The 21,465-nt window shown below is 35.7% G+C and overlaps 1 protein-coding gene across 1 annotated transcript in view; it reads left to right on the forward strand.

Annotated features, from left to right (window-relative positions):
• Positions 1-8,770: 8,770 nt before the first annotated feature.
• ap3b2 (adaptor related protein complex 3 subunit beta 2) overlaps positions 8,771-21,465 on the forward strand; it is a 32,760-nt gene continuing 20,065 nt past the window's right edge. Inside the window, exons 1-5 of the mRNA XM_084095230.1 lie at positions 8,771-9,121; positions 17,149-17,224; positions 19,454-19,528; positions 19,729-19,824; positions 20,658-20,818. Coding sequence (XP_083951356.1) covers positions 8,865-9,121; positions 17,149-17,224; positions 19,454-19,528; positions 19,729-19,824; positions 20,658-20,818 — 665 coding nt within the window. The 5' untranslated portion in view covers positions 8,771-8,864. The remainder of the gene's footprint in view (positions 9,122-17,148; positions 17,225-19,453; positions 19,529-19,728; positions 19,825-20,657; positions 20,819-21,465) is intronic.

Here is a 21,465-nt window from a genome sequence, read left to right on the forward strand (position 1 = left end):
TTGATGTTTCGTGTGGGTTCTTCAAATCCAGCTTTGAGTTTCCATTTACTAGCTTTTCCTTGTATGGTTTTATATCCTTCTGTAAACTCATGCTATCTGCAGCGGTAATATGAGGGGTATAGGTTATTTTAGTGTGCATATCTTCTCTCTCGTTCCATGTTTTACCTTTTAAGGCGTCAGATCCTCACTAGCTGAAGAACAGCGCTTCATCTAATGGCAACAACTGCAGCTCTGGCCCGTGAGAAGCTGGTGTTTATTTGAGCGGCGCAAGTGTTTTCAAACTACGTCTGAAAGTCTGGCTGTGAAAGACTATCGGTGGGAGATTTCAGTTTATTTGAATGGTGCTTTCAGAGTGCATCCAAATCAGCTTTACAAAAAAGTGAGCAAGTGGAGACTAATTGCCAGGGAAATCCCATAGATGAGGAAGAAATAAGACTCCTTAAGGGAAAACCTCATCTGGCACATATTTAACTTGTGGCTTATAGAGCACCTGTAGCCCCGCCTCTTTTCAGCACTGCGCTCATTGTGTTCGGTCTTCCGGTTTGTATTTCCACCGCATGGAGGTAAGATCTTACGGATTTATAAGTTAATCGCTAATTTTAAGATCTTCCCAGTCTAACTGACATTTTGTTGTGACCTCCACTTCAAACATTACAATGCTCATGATGACTTTCATTAACTCTACAGTAAGTAAATCCACTTTACCAGCTAATTACTCTTCGACAGCGACGCCATAGAAATATACAGAGCTAACACAAAAACTGAAGTTCAAACACAAGATTATAAAGATCGTTTCTCTGACGCATAAGGTCTATACACACAAAAAATAGTAACCTTACATTAACATCTAAATTACCTGGATTTATTCAAGTAAACAAAAAAATATTGCTGAATCAACCAAAATACATTAAATTATACCAACAAAATAAATGTTTATGGGTTAAATAAAGTGGAAAACAACTCTTTAAAGGGATAGTTCAAATAAAAATTGTAATTTACTCGCCCGCAAATTGTTCCTAACATGTGATTTATTTTCTTTCTGCTGAACACTATATATTTTGAAGAATTTGTGTAACCAAACCATTGTTGGTCCATATTTACTTCCAAAGAATTCATACTATGGAAGTCAATGTCTTTCAGAAACTGTTTGGTTACCCATATTTTCATGTTTGGGTGAACTATCTCTTTAAGGTAACATTTGCAAGTTAACCACTTTTTACAGTGTAGTCAATGTCTGTTAGCTTTGTAGCCTTGTGTTCTCCTGAACAGTTGACAAATGTGTTTCAAAAGGTCAAAAAGTGTAAGTTTTATTCAGCAAGGACAGTCTCTCTTTAAAAAAAAAAACTTTTTCCAACGTTAATAAGAAATGTTTTAATATTTCACAATATTAGTTTACTGTATTTTTGAACAAATAAATGCATCCTTGGTTAACAGAAGAGATGTCTTTTTAAAAACGTCGCGAACTGCGAAGATAAAAGATAGTTCCTTCTCAACTGTGACATCCGAGTGAATCGATTTCTCCAACAAGAACAAATGTAGGGCGGGACTTGGATTGTTGTGGTTTGCTATTGGTCGATTTCATGTGAGTGACAGTTTGCCCCGCCCTCATGACAGAGAAGAGTAGAGACTGCAAGAGGGAGGGGACGTTTTAAGATTTGATTAAAGATTATGAGGGCATATGAATAAATAAATAAAAATCTAATGATGTGCACAGATAAATCATTTATAATAAAAACGGCTATATTCCATAAAAGTATAAGAACTGTCCAATTTGATTTCATAGAGATTTTAAGCGGATTGCATTGTGGAATTTCCTGAATCCAAGAAAAGATCTCAAGTGTTCCCCCTCACTATCTGACAGAAGAAAGAAAAACCTTTAGAAAATATCTATCTATCTATCTATCTATCTATCTATCTATCTATCTATCTATCTATCTATCTATCTATCGTGTTTTGGATGACTATATAGCTTCTTTCAGTTCCCATTAGAGCATCAAAGTATAGTAAAACTAGAAAGAAATAGCAGAAAAGACTCGCTTTACAGTCTTTTATTTGATGAATGAACAGAAAAACGTTTTGTGTTGATTCACACAGGCTGATGTCATCTTTTGGCAACTTTTTGACCTTTTTTTTCCAGCTACAGGAGACTCTCCCTGCGATTATTCTCTATTGGTCTGTTTCTATGACGTTCTTTGTAAAATTATGTCATGTAGCTGTTTTCAGTCTTTGTCTCTCCATTACAAATTGGTCAAATTTGTAGACAGTACAAATATTGTGTATAAATATAATTCATGCAGGTGTGGCCAAACCTCTCCTCTCAGGAGCAGTGATGGAGTGATGGAGCGCTGCCGCCATCTGGTGGTTAGAAAACAAACCTGAAAACAAAACAAATCACACCGACACTAAACATTGTTATTGGTTAAACTTAAAAAAAGTAAGATATCTGGTTGCCTTAAAATTTTAAGTTCATGAAAATTAAAGAGTTTGAGTTAATACAATGAAGGAGATTGATGTTATCTGAACCACATTAATGATCGAAGTTATTTTGACAAAAGAAAAAAAAAAGTACAGTACTACTAAGAAAAAGAAAAGCACTTTAGTATTTTATAATATGTTGTTTTAATGTCAGTCAACATTAAATCTTTCTCAAAATTCAGGTCTTATTCTGTTTTGGTGTGTATGTGTTTGGGTACATTGTACAGAGAATGTGTTTTAGGACACCTTATACACGAGGACATAAAATTAAGATTAAATAAAGTATTTTATTTATTTAGTTAAAAAGTGATTCCTCAGTACATTTTTCTCACAAAACTTTCAGATGCTATAGCTGGATGAAATATTTTTCTGTCGTTTGTAAATCAAATCAAACCAAATAAATGCTTTCATCGCAACTGGGGGCTGATGTATGAGCAGGGACGAACGTAGAGGTGCTCGCGCACGCATGCGCGCGCCCCCGGCCCTGTCCGCTTCAGCACCGCGTAACGGGTCACGTGACTCAGTCTCGCTCTCCGCCGCTCCGCATCATCAGCAGCAGAGATGTCCGCGAGCTCCGCGTTCAGCGATGAGAAAGGAGGCTCCTCCGGCGAGCCCGAGTACGGACACGACCCGGCCAGCGGGGGCATCTTCTCCTCCGACTACAAGAGGTGAGACACACCGAGTCTGTGCGCGCGGGGAACGCTCGCCACCGGGAGCGGCCCACCGGAGCGTTTAACGTACAGAAAATCTCAGACAGGGCGAGGTGCGCATGCGCGGATGAACGAATGAATCCTGTGGAAAAACAAAGAGATGATAAACACGATGAAGTGTGAGATGAATTCGCGTGACGTGAGTGAGTGTGTGTGTGTGTGTGTGTGTGTGTGTTATTCGTGGGTTTGTGTTTCAGCACCGGTCGGTGGACAGCGCTCAGGTCCCTTATGATGACTTCTGTGCTGCTTCACACTTCAGTGTGCCTGTGTTAGTCGTTTATTTGTTGAACTGATTGGTTTTTGTATTTAATATTTGTATGGCTATGATTTGTCGTTGTTTTTACAGTTTAAATATAGCCCTATGATCCTCATTCTCTCGCTATCCTTCAGGTTTAGCCTTGCTAGCATCGTTTTCTAGCACAGCTACCTCTTCATCTACATCTGTTTCTGTTGGGGTTTCACACCTTTACCCTGGGTTAGCATTTCTGTAAACACTGAACTTTTTTTTCTGGGAACGTTATCTGTTAGTTAGTTTTTTGTTTTTTGTTTTAACATTCCCACACATTGCACAGATTTTCTTTTTTGACATGACCTTTTTAGCTTACCAGTCACTGTTGCTAGCTGTTTTCCAAAGTTACTAGCCACTTAGCATTTTCACTGGCCACAATTTTGACACCAATACCATGGGGAAAAACTGCCATATAGATATTTTTAATATTATCTCATCATTTTGCAGCAGGTTTTTAGGCTACTGTCACTTTAAGACCTGACGCACAGATCCATTATACTGTTACACATGCGCTTTCTTTCTCAACTTTTTACGTTCACTTAAAACATAACTGACTGTTTACGATGAATACTTGTCAAGACCGGCATTTTGACATTATTTTGTGTGTTTTTGACTGTTTAAGCGCAATAAGCAGCGAAAACGAACTCAAGTTATTCCTGAGAGGCGGCTTTATGTGCCGCACTTTGGGTGAGAGCACAAAATCTGCGGGAATGAGTCAAATTATGAACAATCCCACGCCGAAATTCAAGCCCTGTAACAGCAACAATATTCATCCGGAGCAAATGAAACGAGTGAGTGAGGAGAGGCGGGTTTGTGCGTCACTCGCTGTCAGAGAGAGAGAGAGAGAGAGCAGCTGGTATCGTGTATTTGTTCTGTGGAAAATGGGTATTGGAAGTGTTTCAGATATTTCATTATTGATATGTATCGAAAAATCTATATTTTTTGACAACACTTTTGACTAATATGTATATATTATTATATATAAATTTCAACCGTGCATTTGGAGGGTTGGCGGGTGTTAATGTCAAGCCCTGGTAATAACCTTAAGAGAACCTATACAGAATGTTCTCTAATGCTTTTTTCAGGTTTTATAACCATAAACTAACATTCCCAGAACATTCTGGGAACCAAAAATGTTAGCTGAGATACCTCAGAGTTGTGTTTGTCCATGTTCCACACTGATAATACCTTGTTCACTGTTTACCTTTGGCAACAAACTTGCTTAACACAGGGTTAAAATTGGTGAACTATTTTACAGTGTCTACATCTACTTTTGCATCTGAAGCTATCTGGCATCTACATCTTCCTCTTCCTCCATCTAACTCAGTCTCTTGTGAAGATTGTGAAGTTTGGATCTTTCACTGAGATTGATAATGTGGAGAATATCAAGGCTCTGGTCTGTTTCCGCTGAGGTCATGTGACACGCTCTTCCTGTAGCTGATGGTTTCAGTGATTGTTTGCAGCTTGAAACGTCTGTTTTATTGTTTATCCAGTGTGTTTTTGATGCTTGCATCCAGTGTTGTTATCATTAACTAAAACTAAAAATGAAAACCATTAAAAATCTTTTTCGGTAATTAAAATAAAGATGAAATAAAACTTAATTACTACAATTGAAACTAAAACTGAAATAAAAAATCATTTAAAAAATAAACAGAAATATATATAAACAAAATTACTAAAATTAAAAATTAAAATATAAAAATAATAGTTAATACAAAAATATGAATAAATACAGAATGCTAAAATACCGCTTAGATCAGTGGTTCTCAACCTCTCCTGCAGGGACCCCCTGACAGGCCATGTTTCTGTTTTAACCCTGAAATGGCACACCTGATTCAATTAATGAGTAGTTATTAGAGTAGGAAGAGTAGGAATTAGTCAATTAATCAATTAGTCAACTACTCATTAAGCCTTTAATTAACTGAATCAGGTGTGCCATTTCAGGGTTAAAACAGAAACATGGCCTGTCAGGGGGTCCCTGCAGGAGAGGTTGAGAACCACTGGCTTAGATGAATCTGGCCTTTCATTTAGTTCATGTCATTTCTCTCTCGGACAGTAGAGGGAAGCACTTCATTACTTTTATGGCAGTCTGTTCGAGTTCATTTGAATATATAGATAAATCACGTCAACAAACCTAACTTTACTAATGCTTTACTCCTCGATGGTGCTTAAAATAATGTGTTTGAAATGACGTTCAAGTGATATATCTTTTCTTTTTTCTATATTATCCAATGGTCAGGGAAATGCTATTTAAAAGTTTGGGGTCGGTAAGAGTTTTGAACGTTTTTGAAAGAAGTCTCTTATGCTCACAACGGCTGCATTTATGATCAAAATGATCTAACATGTAACTGATCAGTTAAAACAGTGCTATTGTGAAATATTATTACAATTTTGAAGTACAATTTAAAATAACTTTTCTTTTTGAATATCTTTTAAAATGTCCTGTGATCAAAGCTGAATTTTCAGCATCATTACTCCAGTCTTCAGTGTCACATGATCCTTCAGAAATAATTCTAATATGATGATTTGATGCTCAAGAGACATTTCTGATTATTATCAATGTTGAAAACAGTTATGCTGCTTCATATTTCATATCTTTCAGGATTCAGGATGAGAAAGTTCAAAAGAACAGCAAAGCTTTTTTAACATTATGAATGTCTTTTTTAATCAATTTAATGCATCCTTGCTGAATAAAAGTAGTAATATAGCAATAAGTAGTGAAAAAAAATGACTGACCCCAAACTTTTGAATAGTGGGTGGTGAAATAAGTAAAATTTTAGTGGACATACAGCACTGATTCCGCCAGGGGGCGCTATAACACCACCACAGTGTTTGTCTGAGAAAGAAGATACACAACAGATTGGAGGATCAGTTTTTAATTTTTACTTTTTTACTTTCTGTTTTTAGTCGTATATCGTTAATTCAGCAGTGCATGTTATTATAAATAAAAATCGTTTATCGGAATAATCATTTTCTTCACTTCTGAAACAACGTTCCTGTTCTGAAGATGTCATCAAGGCCATAATAATATTAACCAATGATAATTTAATAGCATTTTATCATATTTTACACTCCCCATCCTTGTTTATTTCCCACTTAATATTTCACAGGATGACCATTAAATGCACTGTGAAAGCGTGTCACGCCGTCTTTATTGTGAATGAGCCATAAACGTGACAGAGCCTGACATATATTTTTCTCTCTGCATAATCATCACTTTCTGATTTCTGCTCTGCACAGAGCTCTGACACTGTTGCGCTGCAGGATTCGCCCGTGTGTGTGTGTGTGTGTGTGTGTAATGGCAGTTCGACTGGTTCCACGGTAAACACGAAGACGAGTGATCCTCATATGCTGTTGCCGTGGCAACACGCCCCTCTGATCTGCTACTGTACAGCTCTCCATCTCTGCTCCGTTAACCGCTGAATTAACAGAGAAGCAGAGACGCTAATCTATAGAGAACCACGCTCAAATATTCATGAGATTGCTGTGTGCGAGTTTAGAGAGATTTGGGGTTTCTGATGCAGGAGAATGTCTCTTTAGAGGTCAGTGGCTTTTAGCACTGCAGTGTGAATTCTGCGTCTGACTGTGAATTTGGCTCTTCCCTTCTCCACGTTATTCAGGGCTCAGAAACGCCACGTGAATCAAACTGTATTGGACCATATGACAGTGAATAGATTTGATCAAACTGTATCAGACAGAAGGAAAGTGACTGACCTGAATCGGACTGATTCAAATGAATCAAACTGTATTGAACAGAAGGAAAGTGACTGACCTGAATCGGACTGATTCAAATGAATCAAACTGTATTGGACAGAAGGAAAGTGAATCAGTTTGAACTGATCAAACTGTATCAGACAGAATGAAAGTAATTCGACCTGAATCGAACTCATTCAAATGTAAGAAAACTGTATTGGACAGAATGACAGTGAATCGATTTGATCAAACTGTATCTGACAGAATGAAACTGAATAGAATTATATCAGATGGATTCAAATGAATCAAACTGTATTGAACAGAATGAAAGTGAATCGAACTTTATCAGACAGAATGAAATCAAACTGAATTGGGCAGAATACAACGGAATATAACTGAATCAGATGAATTATAATAAATCAAACTGTTCTGAACAGAATAAAAGTAAATCAAGCTGAATCAGATTTACATTGAATTGAATTGAATTTCAATTTAATTAACTGTATTAGACAGAATGTCAGTGAATCAAACTAAATCGTACCGATCAAGCTGTATCTGAAAGAATGAAACTATGTACTGTAATAAATGAATGTCAGTGAATGCAACTGAATCATACTGATTCAAATGAATCAGACTGTAACATACAGAAGGAAAGTGAATAAAAGAAGCAAATCAGTCTGATTCAGTTTAATTCAGTATGGTTCACTTTCATGAACTCAGTTTTAAACCAATTTGAGCTAGAGAGATGCTATGTTTAGTATGCAGTTCTAGCATACTAGCACACTAGTAAATACTACATACTGCATAGTGTACAAAAATAGTATGTGAAAAGGTACATATTATGCACCTGTAAATAATAGTATCCAACATTGTTTGGTTTTACATCAAGCAAGTCGTAATATTTGCCGTAAAACCTGTTATTTCAAATTTAAAAAAAAAAAAAGTTAACCTTTGGCAAATGGATCAAATAATGAGTCAAAAAACAAAAATGTGAATGCTGATGGATAGTTAGCATAGGCTATAGTGTCACACTCAAGACAACATGAATGTCTCTATGTGTGAATGTCTGCGCTGTTGGTTTATTTAGCATTCAAAGCAAATGGTAATACAGTGGTTGTGCGTTTCAACATCCCGAGGAGGGGGTTTTCCTGTGAAAAGCCTTTTCGGAGAGCAGCGTTTCTAGCTGAGTCATATCACAGGGAGAGGCAGTCGGCCGTTGCAGAAAACACGATGGAAAAGAGGACGAGGGACAGAAAAATGTGCCAGAGAGCTGGGAAAGAGCGATGGTGTGAATGAAAGGAGAGAGAGAGAGAGAGAGGGGGAGGGGTTATGTGTTAGTGGGCGGGGCTTAGCTCTGCTCAACCATCAGAGCAGTGTGTGCAACATCAGTCGGCTCTGAGCAGGATGAGAACAGCTTTTACTGTCACCTCCCGCGAAAGACGGAAAAGACGCAGAGCGCTTTCAAGCCTCCACATCTGCTTGATGGACACAGCTGAAGACCAGACCTGAGGATTCAGCACAACAGGCTCTTACGTGCTTGTACTGGGGAGTTTTTCAGTGTACTGTTGCTTTTTGAGACGGAATCTACAGGTGTGTGTGTGTGTGTGAGAGAGAGTGCTTGACTCCTCAAGAATCATCTACAGGTGTGTTTACCTGCCTCGGAGGATCTGCAAAAGTTTTCAGACTGCACCTTGAGGATGACCACCATGCAGAAGTTGCTCCAGCTGCCGGCGAACGCGGTGAACATGGTGAAGAACGCGCAGGGGGTCGGTCAGGGTGAGGAGGAGGCTCTCAGTCCGGTGCTGACCCCCGACGGCGGCCCGCAGAACTGGTACAATGCCGTCCAGCCCGAAGAGCTCCGACACCTGAAATTCGGGGGGGCAGGGGGGGAGTGGTCTGAGGAACGACCTGTACAGGAGGAGGGGCTTACCAGTGTTCAAACGCAACCCTTACGGTATGATGAACAGCTGTGTGAATGATGCCTCTGCAACGCTTCATTTAAAACACTTTGTCTCTTGTGACTTTGGACACAAATGTGTTGTTAAATTGTTAAATTTAGAATTTTAAAATTAGAATAAATTTGTAAAATTAGTGTAGCTCTTATAATTCGGTCTTGGAAGAATTTGATGACAAATTTATATACATATTTAGCTACAAAATTAGTTTAAAAATTTCTTAGTAAAATATATGAAAAATAAATTCTATTTAAAAAAAAAATTATATATATATTTAGATTATGAAAAATAGTCACTTATAATAAATAGAAAACTATTAAATACATTAAGAAAATGGTGTAGAATTTAATCAGAAATTTTTGTAAATTTCAGAAATTATTTAAAAAGAAAGTGACATGTTCAATCAAACATAAAATATTGGAGTCGAAAGACAGAAATGATAATTTCTTGTTAAACATACACTAACAATCTTTGCTTTATTTACAATTTTAACAATTATTTAAATTTAGTGTAATAACAACTAATACCTAGAAATAAAATTGGTTTATATATATATATATATATATATATATATATATATATATATATATATATATGAATAAAATTAATATAGCTTATAGGGTTTGGAAGATATTTTATGATATACATAAACAGTATACATATAATTATATAACATATAAAGTAAATAATAAAAATTGTAAATATATATCATATCATGTGGTCTTAGAAGAATTTAATGACAGATGTCTGAGTTCATATCTCTAAGATCCCTGGCTTTTGATTGCAGACATTTGAGCACAGTTTTAAACATTATTGAAATCTCTTCTGAAACTTGCTGTCTCTGAGAAACAATTTGTGATTTTCTTCTCTACACGTTGTTATACTTCTTGAGCAGAGGGTTTGTTATTTAGCTCTGGTTGGTGTAAGAGTCACTTGTGCACACGCTCGTACAGTAACACCCGAGTCAGAGAAGACTCATCGAGATCCAGAACTGAACTTCTAAAGAGTATCAGAGATTGTGTCCAGATATGATGTCTGTGCTCTTCAACAAGAGTAAGAGAGTGAGAGAAACCCTGTGGAGTGTTGAATTATGAATAACTTTAATAATATGGAGCTCAAAGTGTCTCATGCATGAAGAAGGAGATGAGAAATATATCGCAAATCAGATTCTCTGCAGAGATCTTATATATTTCAATATCTATGGTCATTACTTTATGCTAAAAATGGCTTTACATTAGTTAAATGTTCCTCTCCTACAAAAGGCAGATGTGAATGCCAGGACAATGCATTTCTAGTGCTTTGTGCTGTTGAACATATTGAACATGTTCTTGTGTTGTTACTGTGCTTTAGGAGATGCTCGAGTTTCCTTTAAGTGTCTGTACACTAAACCAGATGTTTTATTATTAACATAGCTACTGTAACTTTAAACATCAACAACAATGCATTTGAATGCATTCATTTTTTAATTATCCTAACTATATTAATTATCCTAAAATGTTAACTTCAAGCATCAAGCTGACGTGTATATATATATATATATATATAATAAAAAAAATTCAATTTCAATTCAAGTTTGTTTGTATAGAACTTTTTGCAATACATATAGTTTCAAAGCAGTTTTACAGTGCTTTAATATTATAACATATAAAAAAAATACTTTTTGAAAATCAGTTATTTAACAGCATATACCTTAGCTATGCAAGCTTTATGCATTTTGTAAAAAAATAAATAAAAAATTAACATTGAAATTTTGTAATGTAAATAGTTTTCGTGTGTGTGTGTGTGTGAGTGTGTGTGTGATTGTGTGTTTTCAATTAATTAATTAAAAAAAGTTATTTATTTTTAAAGGTTAGAGTGTGTTTTGGGCTTGCCAGTGTTCCATTGTTGTAAATATACCCAGCGTCCGATCTGTCGTCAGGACTAATTCATTTGCTAAAAGCTTGAGTATGTAAATCAAAGCATTGGAGCTGCAGGTCAGGAGGGAAAGCGATTACAGGTTTGCATTCCCTCTGCATGCACCGGTTCATACTGTGATTCTGAGACTTCCCGTATCTCTCCTGTGATGTATGACACTGTTTATACACTATTTATTATCCAAAATGAAATACAATGCATTCAGTTTCTGCTCAATGCTCTGGAATATGACATATGATAATCTGGTGTAATGTTGAGATGATTGTAGCATGTCTGCTGAATCACCAAGCCCATGTTCATCCTCTTACGTCGCTCTGATCACGACCCACCGTGTGTGTGTGTGTGTGTTTGTGTGTGAGGGAACCGAAGCTGACAGAGTGCATCCACACACCCACACCTTCAAACACACGCACACACTGACACGTTACACTCTAATATTTGATATGGTGGTGTGAATCTCTGCAGACCCCTTCCAGCTAGTGAAAGTCGCCGAGGGAATCTTTATTCAAGAAACACAGCGATAGATGGTTGTGTTGGGTGGGAGACTCTGGCATAAAATCTATTCACTGGAGTTTATTGCTCTCTTTGTTGCTGTGGAAACCAGAGAGCGGGACCTGGGTGTGTTGCGAGATATCATAGTCGTTTAATTCCAGCGACGTGGCGTGATAGACACCGGGGGAATGTTTTTAATTAGCCAATTGTGTTATCTCGGCCAGCTCGTAATGTTTTCATGCCACAGCTTTAGAGGGAACACGCTCGCTCTGATTGGTTCTTTGGGAAACCGCGGTGACATGATTAGGCGTGTCATAATGCTTAACATGTTTTCATTCATCAAGGTTCTGATCTATGATGACATCCAGTGTTGCATCACTGTAGATATTGATAATCTAATCTTGTTTGGCAGTTCACGAGTTACTTTGTAAATTATAGTACATGAGCTTGTAAACAATTTGGAATTTGACTATACATACACTACTATTCATTTTGAGTCTTTATGCTAACCAAGACTGCACGTATTTGATCACAAATACAGTAAAAACTGTAATATTGTGAAATATTCAAAGAATTAGAAAGTTCAAAAGAACAGCATTTATTTAAGATCTTTTGTATATTATGTTTTTACTGCCACTTTTGATCAATTTAATACATACTAAAAAAAAGTATATTAATTAATTTCTTCAAATAAAATTAAATATTACCTAGCCTACTCCCAAAACTTGAAAGCAACAAAACCTTAATTTTGATGTAACGCAGGGCTCAACACTCTTTTTTCTACTGGCCCGGTCAGGGTAGTGTTTCAGATTTTCACTGGCCCCACCACAAAAAAATAAATAAATAAACAAAATAGGCCTACACTGTAAAAAATTATCGTGATTTTAACGGTAAAAGACTGTTAATTGGTTAACAGAAAGTTTCCGTACTATATACGGTAAATAACTGTGATAGATCTAATGGTACATTTAATGTAATTTTACTGTAAAATACAGTTTTTGAAAGTGAAAAAGAACAACTCATTGTATAATTTACAGTGAAAAACCGTAAATTGACATTCCCACAATTCCCTGCGTGACACTTCACATTTGATCTATTTTTGTTGAAATAACTATGTTTCTTCATAGTTTTCTTAGTTTGTTCTAATCAGGGTTTTATGTTACATTTAATGTTGTTAAATTAATGTTTATTGCATTTTTAAAATTTCATGTGTGTTACCATGATGGTGTTTAATGTTTGTGTGAATGACACTGTGCAGCTTCTGTTATATTAGTATTACATTTCTTGTGGAAGAGCTGCTTGTGATGAGCTTTGATTGATCATGTGACTCTCATCACTGCTGTGATTGTTGGTTATCAGTGTATTACAATGGTACAAAACAGATATTAATACTTCAATAGGACGTTAAATTCACATTATATCAGATAATGAATTACGGTTTATTACTGTAAATTTTAAGTTAAGTCTGTAAAACCAATAACGTTGCTACCGTATTTTTGACGGTAAAGTACTGGCAACCACAGCTGCTGTTTTTTTACCGTAAAAATAACGGGTTAATTTTTTACAGTGTAGTTATTGTCTTCATTGTTTTTGAGCCATAACCTTAATAAATAAGGTTGTGACACCAAAACTACTTGCCTAACTCATATAAATTTCAAATATTATTAAAAGCAAGTAAACTGTCAGTAATAAAATAAGAACAAATAATCAAATTACATGCAATAGCACAAATACAATAGAACAAACATACAAATAAAATAAACACTGCTTTTCGCGTTTTTCAGGTAAGTCTAATAGTAATTTTCAGGTAGAGGAAATTAATAATCAAATGTAAAATAGCACTGCATAGTCTTCACTATATAAACTAAACATAGATACATTCTTATTTAAGTCACAAAAGTTATTCAGTCAAGGGCAGTGAGGGATTTATTCTTTGTCCTTGATTAGTATTAAAAACACAGACAGCAGCAGGTTAATTAGGCTACTGTCACTTTAAGAGCTGCACGGATCCAATAACTGTTACACTTAAGATATAATAGATTATGTTTAGTAGGAAACTCCAGGAGACCAGCATTTTTTTATGTAATTTTGTGCGAATATGTCCGTTCAAGCGCAAGAAGACGTGAAAGAGGGCTCAATTCAGCATTCTGTCTGAGAAGCGGCTTTCTGGGCACTTCTCACACTATTGAATCGAGTTCTCTTTCACGTCTTCTTCTTGCACTTGAATATTTAAATTGGCAAGGCTTAGAAACACATGCAAATGATAAACTTTCGTGATGCAGCACTGGCCATCAGGCAGTCCTCATTTTTAAATATATTGCTATGTTTATGAATATTATGATCATCAAGAATCATCATCATCACAGAACAAGCATCATTTATATAAAACACATATAGTTCTCTTTGAATCTGAGCATAGTTGAGCCAAGACTGCGCATATAACTGGATTTGATACTAGATGTGTTCATTCATTTGGTTTGTGAGTGAACGTGTCTATATGTGTGAACAGATGTCCGTCTGTTGATTTAAACCCAGCCAGTGTGATTAATGGTGAGAGAGAGAGAGAGAGAGAGAGAGAGAGGGAGAGAGAGAGAGAGAGAGAGAGAGAGGGAGAGAGAGAGAAAACAAGAAACTTGTTCATCTCAGGTCTCCCAGAACTGATCTCTGGACACCCACGTGTAAAGGAGTTTAAAACAGAGTGAAAGACAAAAAAGTCAAGCCAACGTCTCTACTTTAAGACTTTTTTTTCTAAAAGAAGATTGCTAACGTTATGTGGTTGCTATAGTAACATGTATCTTTGGACAGAGGGGTTATGGGCTTATACTTCCTGCACACAGGATGTCAGACGGACTCATCTGTGTTGTTGGATTGACGAGTCGACTGATCCAGGATCAGATGTGGGTCTTAAAGGGGTGGTTGATTATGATTTCACTTTTCTAACTTTAATTAGTGTGTAATGTTGCTGTTTGAGCATAAACAACATCTGCAAAGTTGCAACGCTCAAAGTTCAAAGCAAAGGGAGATATTTGCTTTTAAAGATATCATTTTTTAAGGACTACAACAAACGGCTGGTAGGGACTACACGACAATCCTCCAACCCTGGAATTTACATAAACCCCGCCCCCGGGAACATGATTTATAGATTATCATGACAGAATATGCTAATCAATGACTAGAAGATAGTTAACTCCACATCAGCAATATAAATTCATCAACTAATTATTCAGAAATGTCCTGTTGCTTCTACATGTTGTCAGTTCTTCTTGAGTCTCTCCATCATTGTCCGCCTCCGGTTTGAACATAAAAGGCTAAAAGTTTTTGAAATTTTCAGTGTGTCTGTGTGAGGTAATTGGAGCTGCTAACACACACACACACACACACACACACACACACACACACACACACACACACACACACACACACACACACACACGCACACACACACACACACACACACACACAAGCTCTTGAAGCTCTTGAAGCTCCGCCCTTTGTGATGGGAGCAGCAGCTCATTTGCATTTAAAGGGACAGACACAAAAACGGTGCGTTTTTACTCACCCTCAAAATGTGACAATTTTAACATGCTATATAAAAATATCTGTGGGGTATTTTGAGCTAAAACTTCACATACACACTCTGGGGACATCAGAGACTTATTTTTATCTTGTGAAAAGGGCATTATACCACCCCTTTAATGTCACAGCTAAACTTTTGGCCAATCAGAATGAGTTTGGCTCATCATGTGACTGATGTGTAGCTACTTAATTAAGTGATCTTTCCTGACCCCTCTTGACTCATTTGTGGTATAAATAGAGGATCTCTTACATTTAGTTACATGCAGAGAGTGTTCAATATTTATATCTTTGCTCATTTGAGCTGATATTAATAGGTTTTCCCAGACGTCTGGAAGATTATCTACTTTATTAATTATTGTGGCCCTGGGTTCATTTGGAGACACAGTCATCAACTAATGAGAACATGAAGTCAGTTTAGATTAACAAATAATTAAATCCATCTTTAAAGACCCTTTAAAAAGGCATGTTTCCTTTTCTGTGTTGATGTATTTTGTGAAACAGGGACATTTTGAAGGTGTGACCCCTTTTTTGTAAATAGCTAGTAGCTTTTAGTTTAAGCCGCTGTGGCAAAATCACACTTGATTGCTTGTACTATGGGTAAAAACAAGGAAGATACTTTTAAAGTGAATAAATCTACACCTTTTCCTTTGTGAGTGGAAAATAAGCTATTAGTATTGGCACAAACAAAGTCACATCATCACACCAGAATTTGCTGATTGCTAATGCTAGCAGACAGTGCTTGTAAAGGGAAAGGATATTCACATTCCCTGGTCTTTATGACTTATTCTAGCCGAAAAAGCACAGTTTTAACATGAATTAAGATAAAGAAGATAATTTTATTATACTGCACCCTGTCACATGAGATATGCTGACAAGGAAACTTTTATTTTGAAATATACACTGGAAATGCTTAAATTTGTTTTTAGCTTTCTAAATAAAGACAATTTTTAAAACAAACATGCATTATCATTGTTATATATATTCAAATTTCATTTAATCAAATTAAATTAAATAAAAAAATACTTAAGGTGGGTTAATCTGTATTGCAAATCATTTTGAGAATTTTTAGGCTTTCCTTTTATAAAATGCTTTAAGGATTAAATTTAAAACTTTAAAATCTTTTTTTAAATGATTAAAAATTCTGAGGAACCTGAAGGGAAATCAGTAATTGCTTCTGCAGGAGGGTAAGAACAAAACAGTACATACCCATAATGCTTTGCTACATGAACAACCAATCATTGTTCTAGCACTGTTCTACGCTGGGGTGCTAACCCACTTTATAAGATTTCATTGGCAATTTTTATATATACATAAGCTTGGCAAACTGTTATGGATATTTTAGTCTTTCTCCTCTCAGTATAAAACTGTACTTGCGAGAGTAGAAAATGGCTGCCTGTGGGTGGAACCAAGATGGCCACGAGTGAACTTACTGGCTTGAAAGGATCTTTCTCAGAGGAAATTAGTGCTCAGAAGTTGCTCTTTCAAAGAAGACTTAATGGAGATCTCATTTATAATTGATTATCAATTTTTATCAGATGTTTCTCCTGTATTTCTTAGGAAAATAAAACCAGTCATAAACAAGGCATATGTTTACATACAGCAAGGATATATAGTGATATAAAATAAATGTGGATGGTACAGCTCAGATCATTCGGATTTGAAATAAATTTAAAGGAAATTGTTTGACTTCATTCTGAGATATGACTTTTGATGGCAGACTTTGGTAACTTTTGGTATTGCCATTAATGTTGAGGAGAAACAACAGAGATCTATTTGTCAGAGATCTGTTAGTCAAATCATGCTGTTGATGGTATTTTTGTGGGTGCGTTTGTCTATTCTGGTTCTCCTTTGATGGACGGTGTGATTTCATTTGCTCTGGTTCGTTCTTCTGAACTCGTGAGCGTCCGCAGGGCTCTTAAAGAGCAGAAATGAGTCTGAATGATTCTTGAGTTCCTCTTATAATGGACACCTTTCAGAGATTTTTAAATGATAGAGAACCAGAACAGTTGATAAAACCTCTGTCTTTTTTGTTTTCCATCTTCAGACATGATGACCTGAAGGAGATGCTGGACAGTAATAAAGACTCCCTGAAGCTGGAGGCCATGAAACGCATCGTAGCGGTGAGAAAAACTGTTTTTTTTTAACTCGTTTTCCAATACAAATATCTAAACATTCTTAATCAAGATACATCTTCAAATCTCAAATCTTTTTTTCAACAAAAAAAAAGTAGTTTTTGCTTAAAACAAGAAAAAATATCTGTCACTGGGGTGAGAAAAATAAACTTATTTTCCCTTTGAATTAGGTTTTATTTTTCCCACCCCCATTGGGAGATATTTTTCTCTAGTTATAAAATGACTTAATTTTATGGAAGCTTGTTTCCGCCACTGAATAAACAATTTTCTTCTGAATAAAATAAGGCTTCTTATCTCACAATTCAGAATTTTTTGACATTTTCTTTCAGAATTGAGTGATATAAAGTCGGAATTGCGAGATATAATTCTGAGAAGAAAGTCAGCCTTTTTCCCCCCTCATCATTGGACTTCATAAATCGCAATTGCAACTTTATATCATGCAATTCTGAGAAAAGAAGTTGCAATTATCTTTTAAAATGTTTCATTCAGTGGCGGAAACTATAGCGTCCATATAAAGCAGAGCGCCGTGTGCTGGGTAATGTGTCCCACAATGCAATTCTATAAACCAATGTTGTTTGATGCACAGCTGGACTGTGAAATTTGGCATAATTGGCAATAAAGTCCCAGCATCCCTTCCGAGACACCAGGTTCAGGTTTTTTTAGCTGTAACGATGAACAGAACAGAACCAGAAAACAGTGACATACATGGAAAACTAAGTCAGATAAAAAAATAAAAAAAACCCTGATTGTTTAGCGTTTCAGGAAGAGATATTTGGATTCATGTCGGTAGTTATATGACTGAGTAAATAGACAGAAGGCTGTAATCGTGGGCAGTAAATGCCGCTGTCGCTGTGTGTTTGGTGAAGTCTTGACTCTCGCTGCTTTGTAACTGTTGCATCAGGTCTGTCCCGCTTTGGAAACGGGACAGAAATGCGTAATGCGTTTAATATTCATGAGCGGTTTTAGTGTCTCTCTATTGTGTAGGATTAGATCAGGAATGAAATATTTATCACTCAGAGCTCGGAAGCCACGAACAGCCACCTGATACTGTTTCCATTCACAGAGCACAGGTGGCGGCGGCAGCAGGTCGATGATTCCTTCAGGATCGCTCCAAACGCAAATGATTCATGTCAAATTTGACCCTTTTTTTTTTTTTTTTTTTGCTTTTTACTGTGAATGATCCATCAGTACATGTTATAAAAAACATGTTCTTGTCTAGTTGCAAACAAATGCAACCAGTATCATCATAGAAACAAAATTGCCCTCTTTCTCATAAATGGTGCTTGGAAGTCTGATTCATTGTAGTTAATTGGTGTTTTATTATACGTTCTGTATTGTAGTGTAATGCTATCCTGTTTCTGATCTGATCTGGTCGCATAAATAAATTAGATTAGGTGAAAGTAATATGTTTATAAAATATAAATGTATTTTTATATTATTTATATAAGAAATATATAGGATTTTCTTTTTCATAAGGAGACTTTTTTACATACGCTACCGTTCGAAAGTTTGGGTTTAGTAAGCCTTTTTTTAAAGGAATTAATAGTTATTTAGCAAGGACATTTATAATGTAACACGATATATTTCTATTTCAAATAAATTCTGTTCTTTTGAACTTTCTCTTCATCAAAGAATCCTCAAAAAATCCTCAAAAAATATAAAGAAGCACAACTTTTATCAACATTGATAATAAGAAAAGTTTCTTAAGGAGCAAATTAACATCTATCTATCTATCTATCTATCTATCTATCTATCTATCTATCTATCTATCTATCTATCCATCCATCCATCCATCCATCCATCCATCCATCCATCCATCCATCCATCCATCCATCCATCCATCCATCCATCCATCCATCCATCCATCCATCCATCCATCCATCCATCTATCTATATATATATATAGTTTGTGATTTCTTTAAAAAAAACTCACAAATGAAAGTAAGTTTAAATTGTGGCTTAAAGGGATATTTCACCCAAAAATGTATATTCTTTCATCATTTGTTATTTAGACAGAATTATTTTTAGGTGAACTGTCCCTTTAAGTGTCCAAAGGTTTTCTCTTCCCTGCCATTAATTGATCAATTAAATTGACAGTAAAGACATTTATAATGAATTTAAGTGTCCAAAGTTTTTTTTTTTTTTAGGTCACAGTATAAGTGAATCAAACCATTTCCACATCTAAATATCTCCCTGTTTGTGTGTGCTGTCCCACAGATGATCGCCCGGGGGAAGAACGCGTCCGACCTCTTCCCTGCAGTGGTGAAAAACGTGGCCTGTAAGAACATCGAGGTGAGTGAGACGGGAAGCGGCTCAGTGCTTAAACGAAGTCAGCTTTTCTGGGTGTTATTAAACCTTAATCTTGTGTTAATATGCGATGACAACGTGGTTCTGCTCATGAGTCACTCTGAGCTCAAGTGCTGAGTCACAAAACCACATGAAACGCCACATCAGAGCTCTATTCACCAGTATATGTGTGTTTTCTCTCTCAGGTGAAGAAGCTGGTGTATGTGTATCTCGTGCGCTACGCTGAAGAACAGCAGGATCTCGCTCTGTTGTCCATTTCCACCTTCCAGAGAGGACTGAAGGTCCTAAAACACACACAAAAACATTTTTCAGGGTTTAAAACGTACAAAACCCCATGATCTTCTCTGATCTCTTTCATAATATCAAGAGCATAATAAAAGTCTGCACCCCAGTTTGCATATTTGCTATTAAAAGTGCATACTTTTCTTTTGAGTATGTATTAAAACTATATATTAGTTAATGCTGTTGTTTATCACCGTGTTTTCAATTCAGTTATGTAAAAATATGAAAGAAGTACATTTTAAATTCTATGATATAATATATAAATGTAAATGTACCAATCTTTTGAATTAGCTTTTATGTTAATATTTTCAGTTTTCATTTTCATTTTAGTTACATTTTTAGTAATTTGTTTAATTTTTATCCGATCTACTATTTAGATTTCATTTGTTTTTACTTCAGTTTTAGTTTTTATTTACGTCCAATTAATTAAGTGCTTCAACTTCAACTGCCAAGGCAACATTTCTTACTTTCTAGGAGTTTTGCATATAATATTTCTATTTTATTTTAGTTCAGATTGATTTCAGTTAACAAGCATGCTACACATGTATTGAGTACGTAGTAGTATTACATCATAAAGTTGTTTTGATACGACAGACCCTACATGCTGTTTGCATCTAACTAAATTCATATATATATGCAAATAGTGATGCAGCTAAATGCTCACTAAACATGCAACATATTGCAAAAGTGTGTCATATGTGAACAAAAATGCCCTCTGGTGTTCAGATAAAGGAAATACCTGTCACATTTTTTAATTCTGGTGTGTGAAGTCACATTATTGAAGCATTAGTTCTCAATTAATACAATTATTTTCATTGTAACCCTGATTCAGGACCCCAACCAGCTGATCCGTGCGAGCGCTTTGCGTGTGCTGTCCAGCATCAGAGTGACCATCATCGTGCCCATCATGATGTTAGCCATCAAAGAGGCGGCATCTGACATGTCTCCATACGTCCGCAAGACCGCAGCTCATGCCATACCCAAACTACACAGGTACAAGAAAACAAGCGTCGTGTCTCACAACACAAATTCACCTGCAAATCAGCGTTAGAAATAACGAACTGCTTTCAATTCAATTACACTGCCATTCAAAAGCTTGGGGTTGGTACATTTTTACATATTTTTGAAATATTCCTCTGCTCAACAAGGCTGCATTTATTTGATTAAAAATACAGTAATAATAACAGTTAAAATGTGAATTATGTTTACAGATTAAAATGACTTTTCTATTTGAATATAATATATGTAAAATAATTTTTTTTTCTGTGATCAAAGCTGCATTTTCAGCATCATTACTAATCATTGTAATCATTCTAATATTGTGATTTGCTGCTCAAGAAACATTTCTTATTATTATCAATGTTGAATACTGTTGCACTGCTTCACGTTTTTATGAAAAGCATGATACATTTTTTCCAAAATTGTTTGATGAAAATAATTTAGAAAATTACTTTTAGTTCATTTTGATCGATTTAATGCTGAATAAAAGTTTTTTTTTTAAATGTCTCCCTTATAAAATCATAAATATTTATTATATAAAAAAATGAATTTTTATATTATATAATATATACATGTGTGTGTGTGTGTGTGTGTATATATATATATATATATATATATATATATAATATATATAAACCTTA

Source organism: Abramis brama (assembly GCF_963993115.1).
Source record: "Abramis brama genome assembly, chromosome: 20".
Lineage (NCBI taxonomy): Eukaryota > Metazoa > Chordata > Actinopteri > Cypriniformes > Leuciscidae > Abramis > Abramis brama.